Source organism: Salmo trutta, chromosome 19, assembly GCF_901001165.1.
Source record: "Salmo trutta chromosome 19, fSalTru1.1, whole genome shotgun sequence".
Classification (NCBI taxonomy): domain Eukaryota; kingdom Metazoa; phylum Chordata; class Actinopteri; order Salmoniformes; family Salmonidae; genus Salmo; species Salmo trutta.
This window is the reverse complement of record NC_042975.1, coordinates 6517288-6523581: the sequence shown is the minus strand read 5'-3', so window position 1 is coordinate 6523581 and position 6294 is coordinate 6517288. Positions and strand designations below refer to the sequence as shown.

At 48.5% G+C, this 6294-nt stretch overlaps 1 protein-coding gene across 1 annotated transcript in view; it reads left to right on the top strand.

Annotated features, from left to right (window-relative positions):
* The first annotated feature begins 229 nt into the window (after window positions 1-229).
* The window catches only part of hspb1 (heat shock protein, alpha-crystallin-related, 1), an 11960-nt gene continuing 5895 nt past the window's right edge, over window positions 230-6294 (top strand). Inside the window, exon 1 of the mRNA XM_029699562.1 lies at window positions 230-906. Coding sequence (XP_029555422.1) covers window positions 426-906 — 481 coding nt within the window. The 5' untranslated portion in view covers window positions 230-425. The remainder of the gene's footprint in view (window positions 907-6294) is intronic.

Sequence of the window (6294 nt, the reverse complement as noted above, 5' to 3'; positions counted from 1 at the left end):
GGGAGGGAGGGAGGGAGGGGTGAAACAGAGTGCTGGGCAGCTGTGTTCGATTGGTCGATGGGAGGTCCTTGGATTTAGATTCCATTCTCATGCTACATCTGCCATGAATAGACATTCTAGTTCCTTCTATAAATATCTGGCTGAGGGAGGTGTGTGGGGGGGGGACGGGGCGTAGGGGTTGAGAAGGGATTGCCAGTGACAGTGTTGACGAGAGGTGGGCGGTTGCTGTGTGCATAAAAGCCTTCGGCCGAGGAGCAGACGGAACTTTCTTTGGAAGTTTGAGAGAGACCAACCAAAGTCATCTACAGCAAGTCAGCCAGTCAGCCAGTCAGCCAGTCAGCCAGTCAGCCAGTCAGCCAGTCAGCCAGTCAGCCAGCCCACAGCTCTTCTTCTGGTACAGTACTACCCCTCTTCCTCCAGCAACCATGACAGAGAGACGTATCCCCTTCAGCCTGCTCCGCACCCCCAGCTGGGACCCCTTCCGTGACTGTTACCAGGGCAGCCGGCTCTTTGACCAGGCCTTCGGCATGCCGGCCGTCCCTGAGGAGTTCCCCACCTTCCCCAGCACCCACTGGCCCGGCTACATGCGCCCATCCGCCTTTAGCCCCGACATGTCCGTTGCTGGATTCATACCCTCCATGATGCCCCAGAGCCCTGTGATGTCCCCCCTGCATAGTGCCATGATGCAGGCTGCCATGATGCCCCAGGCTGCGGTGATGCCCCAGGCCCCCATGATGCCTCAGGCTGGGGCAGCATCGTACGCCCATGCCCTCTCCCGCCAGCTCAGCTCTGGCATGTCTGAGATCAAGCAGACCCAGGAGACCTGGAAGGTTACTCTGGACGTCAACCACTTCTCCCCTGAGGAGCTGGTGATCAAGACCAAGGATGGTGTGGTGGAGATCACTGGTGAGTAGCTCATATCTGGAGATCTCTCTGTGTCTCTGTCTCTGTCTGTCTCTGTCTGTCTCTGTCTGTCTCTGTCAAGTCTGTCTCTGTCAGTCTGTCTCTGTCTCTGTGTCTCTGTCAGTCTGTCTCTGTCAGTCTGTCTCTGGCTCTCTCTGTCTCTGTTTGTCTCTGTCTCTGTTTGTCTCTGTATGACTCTGTCTGTCTCTATCTCTGTCTAGCTCTGTCTCTGTCAGTCTGTCTCTGTCAGTCTGTCTCTGGCTCTCTCTGTTTCTGTTTGTCTCTGTCTCTGTTTGTCTCTGTATGACTCTGTCTGTCTCTATCTCTGTCTAGCTCTGACTCTGTCTCTTTCTCTATCTCTGTCTAGCTTTGTCTCTGTCAGTCTGTCTCTGGCTCTTTCTGTCTCTGTTTGTCTCTGTCTGTCTCTAGCCAAGTCTGTCTCTGTCTCTTTATCTGTCTCTGTCTGTCTCTGTCTCTGTCTGTCTCTGTCTCTTTATCTGTCTCTTTATCTGTCTGTCTCTGTCTGTCTCTGTCTGTCTATGTCTCTGGCTTTTTCTGCTTCTGTCTCTCTTTGTCTCTCTATATCTGTCTATGTCTCTGTCTGTCTCTTTCTCTGTTTCTGTTTTCTCTCTATGTCTCTATATCTCTGTCTCTGTCTGTCTGTCTCACTCTCTCTGTCTCTGTCATTCTCACTCTGATTTCTTTGCTTTTTCAATGGGAGTTGACAGTCAGCATAGATGATCCATTCAATTTCCATCCATTTTCACGCACAAAAGGTTCAGATGAGTTGAACTTTTGATTGACTGATGGATACGTAACCCTCCGTTTAGAGGAGCCGTTTTACATCACAAACTCCACATGCAAACGGACAGCGGACCAAAATTAATCTGGTTTTAATTTGGTGTCCGTTCTCCACGGATAAGTCTGGCCTCGCCCTTATTAAAAAAACAGGATTCATTTGTTCCAATGATAACACCCACCAGAGGCCGGAATAGTCTTGAAAACGTTTGGCAGCCACGGAAATCAAATGCCCCTCCAACTGGTTCGTTCTGGAAATCAAATGCCCGTCCAACTGGTTCGTTCTGGAAATCAAATGCCCCTCCAACTGGTTCGTTCTGGAAATCAAATGCCCGTCCAACTGGTTCGTTCTGGAAATCAAATGCCCGTCCAACTGGTTCGTTCTGGAAATCAAATGCCCGTCCAACTGGTTCGTTCTGGAAATCAAATGCCCGTCCAACTGGTTCGTTCTGGAAATCAAATGCCCATCCAAATGGTTTGTTCTGGAAATCAAATGCCCGTCCAACTGGTTCGTTCTGGAAATCAAATGCCCGTCCAACTGGTTCGTTCTGGAAATCAAATGCCCCTTCAACTGGTTCGTTCTGGAAATCAAATGCCCGTCCAACTGGTTCGTTCTGGAAATCAAATGCCCGTCCAACTGGTTCGTTCTGGAAATCAAATGCCCATCCAAATGGTTTGTTCTGGAAATCAAATGCCCGTCCAACTGGTTCGTTCTGGAAATCAAATGCCCGTCCAACTGGTTCGTTCTGGAAATCAAATGCCCCTTCAACTGGTTCGTTCTGGAAATCAAATGCCCGTCCAACTGGTTCGTTCTGGAAATCAAATGCCCGTCCAACTGGTTCGTTCTGGAAATCAAATGCCCGTCAAACAGGTTCGTTCTGGAAATCAAATGCCCGTCCAACTAGTTCGTTCTGGAAATCAAATGCCCGTCCAACTGGTTCGTTCTGGAAATCAAATGCCCATCCAACTGGTTCGTTCTGGAAATCAAATGCTCGTCCAACTGGTTCGTTCTGGAAATCAAATGCCCCTCCAACTGGTTAGTTCTAGAAATCAAATGCCCCTCCAACTGGTTCGTTCTGGAAATCAAATGCCCGTCCAACTGGTTCGTTCTGGAAATCAAATGCCCGTCCAACTGGTTCGTTCTGGAAATCAAATGCCCGTCCAACTGGTTCGTTCTGGAAATCAAATGCCCGTCCAACTGGTTCGTTCTGGAAATCAAATGCTCGTCCAACTGGTTCGTTCTGGAAATCAAATGCCCCTCCAACTGGTTCGTTCTGGAAATCAAATGCCCCTCCAACTGGTTCGTTCTGGAAATCAAATGCCCGTCCAACTGGTTCGTTCTGGAAATCAAATGCCCGTCCAACTGGTTCGTTCTGGAAATCAAATGCCCGTCCAACTGGTTCGTTCTGGAAATCAAATGCCCGTCCAACTGGTTCGTTCTGGCACCGGTCATGAAATCAGGACAAAGGAGCGGTAATTTGGTGGCCACTGGCCAATGATGGTTACAATTGAAATCAGCTGTGAGGGTGATTTTAGTGCGTATTGATATTTTAACGAGAGAGGACCTTGTGTTAGTACGCTGGCCAAAGCTCCATGCAATAGTCCTCATGTTATACACATGTAACTACCAAAATAAAGGAAACAAAAACATAAAGTGTCATAATAGGGCCTTGGTCCACCACCAGCCAGGACAGTGAGGTGTTACTGTGTCATAGAGGACAGTGGGGTGTTACTGTGTCATAGAGGAGGACAGTGGGGTGTTACTGTGTTATAGAGGACAGTGGGGTGTTACTGTGTCATAGAGGACAGTGGGGTGTTACTGTGTCATAGAGGAGGACAGTGGGGTGTTACTGTGTTATAGAGGACAGTGGGGTGTTACTGTGTCATATAGAACAGTGGGGTGTTACTGTGTCATAGAGGACAGTGGGGTGTTACTGTGTCATAGAGGAGGACAGTGGGGTGTTACTGTGTCATAGAGGACAGTGGGGTGTTACTGTGTCATAGAGGACAGTGAGGTGTTACCGTGTTATAGAGGACAGTGGGGTGTTACTGTGTCATAGAGGACAGTGGGGTGTTACTGTGTCATAGAGGACAGTGGGGTGTTACTGTGTCATAGAGGACAGTGGGGTGTTACTGTGTCATAGAGGACAGTGGGGTGTTACTGTGTTATAGAGGACAGTGGGGTGTTACTGTGTTATAGAGGAGGACAGTGGGGTGTTACTGTGTCATAGAGGACAGTGGGGTGTTACTGTGTTATAGAGGAGGACAGTGGGGTGTTACTGTGTCATAGAGGATAGTGGGGTGTTACTGTGTCATAGAGGACAGTGGGGTGTTAGTGTGTCATAGAGGAGGACAGTGGGGTGTTACTGTGTCATAGAGGACAGTGGGGTGTTACTGTGTCATAGAGGACAGTGAGGTGTTACTGTGTTATAGAGGACAGTGGGGTGTTACTGTGTCATAGAGGACAGTGGGGTGTTACTGTGTCATAGAGGACAGTGGGGTGTTACTGTGTCATAGAGGACAGTGGGGTGTTACTGTGTCATAGAGGACAGTGGGGTGTTACTGTGTTATAGAGGACAGTGGGGTGTTACTGTGTTATAGAGGAGGACAGTGGGGTGTTACTGTGTCATAGAGGACAGTGGGGTGTTACTGTGTTATAGAGGAGGACAGTGGGGTGTTACTGTGTCATAGAGGACAGTGGGGTGTTACTGTGTCATAGAGGACAGTGGGGTGTTACTGTGTTATAGAGGACAGTGGGGTGTTACTGTGTCATAGAGGAGGACAGTGGGGTGTTACTGTGTCATAGAGGACAGTGGGGTGTTACTGTGTCATAGAGGACAGTGAGGTGTTACTGTGTTATAGAGGACAGTGGGGTGTTACTGTGTCATAGAGGACAGTGGGGTGTTACTGTGTCATAGAGGACAGTGGGGTGTTACTGTGTCATAGAGGACAGTGGGGTGTTACTGTGTCATAGAGGACAGTGGGGTGTTACTGTGTTATAGAGGACAGTGGGGTGTTACTGTGTTATAGAGGAGGACAGTGGGGTGTTACTGTGTCATAGAGGACAGTGGGGTGTTACTGTGTTATAGAGGAGGACAGTGGGGTGTTACTGTGTCATAGAGGACAGTGGGGTGTTACTGTGTCATAGAGGACAGTGGGGTGTTACTGTGTTATAGAGGACAGTGGGGTGTTACTGTGTTATAGAGGAGGACAGTGGGGTGTTACTGTGTCATAGAGGACAGTGGGGTGTTACTGTGTTATAGAGGAGGACAGTGGGGTGTTACTGTGTCATAGAGGACAGTGGGGTGTTACTGTGTCATAGAGGACAGTGGGGTGTTACTGTGTCATAGAGGACAGTGAGGTGTTAGGGTTATGTTGTACAAACTGTAGATTGGACTTCAAACAACACTTTTGAACTTTACATTTCATATATTCCCTTACTTACTTGGTGGTTAGCTAGGAACTAAAACTACTTCTATTAAGAATGTCGGAGAATAGATAATGATATAATCAAATCCATGAGAGAACCCTCTGTTTCTGCCTCCTTTCCAGTACCATCTCCACTCAAACACAGAGAGAGAGGACATTAATCTGTGACTCTGACTCTTCGTGCCTCTGAACTGTTACTTTAAAAGGACTGCTGGTTCACTCCCAGCACGTATTCATGTGTGTTCCTCTGAGATGGGCCTTAGTGGCAGACAGTTATGGACCAACAAAGCACTGAATCAGCACCGCGTCCTTTTATAGAGGCTTAGAACCCTCTAGTTGAACCTCATGTTACGACTGTTGTGGCTGTTGATCAGGCTGCTTTGTTGAGTCAAATTGATAATGATTAGAAACTGATGCTGTATTTATGATGCAAATGTAATCCCTGTTAATTTCATAAGAACAGAGTGCTCTTCCTTCTACACGTAGCGGGCTCCCTTATCCAGAGCCAGGGCCTTTAACCAGGCCCTGGGTTAAGGCCCTGGGTTAAGGCCCTGGGTTAAGGCCCTGGGTTAAGGCCCTGGTTAAAGGCCCTGGGTAAAGGCCCTGGGTAAAGGCCCTGGTTAAAGGCCCTGGTTAAAGGCCCTGGGTAAAGGCCCTGGTTAAATGCCCTGGTTAAAAGTCATTTCACACACTCTCTCCCCAGTGTTGTGGTCCTGTGGGAAAGGGGAACAAGTCCCCGTGGCAAACTCCTATTAGCAGCTCAGCCGTCGTCATAACAAACAGATATGCTGTGAGATAGCAGGGCAGAATTGCAGGCCTGGCATGTAGGGACCTGGTTTAAAAAACAGTCAAAAAGTATGTCATTTTAGGCAACAAAATGGGGGGGAAAAAGGGGCGGATCCTTAAGAGGTTGAGTTAGCGCGTCCATGTAACATGTAACGTGCTAGGGAACGTGTCAAAGGGGACATGGATAAACAGTACCGACACACCAGGCAAGGGTGACAGGGAGGGGGGGACATGACTTCTATTCTCAGCCCCTCGTAAAACAGAACAGATGGTTCTCCTAAAGAGTGAACCAGTAGCTCCCTTGATAGTGTTGAAGTATCAGGGGAACTTTCAGACAGAGAGTCAACAGCAACACATAGAGAGAGCATGTGTTCTTAC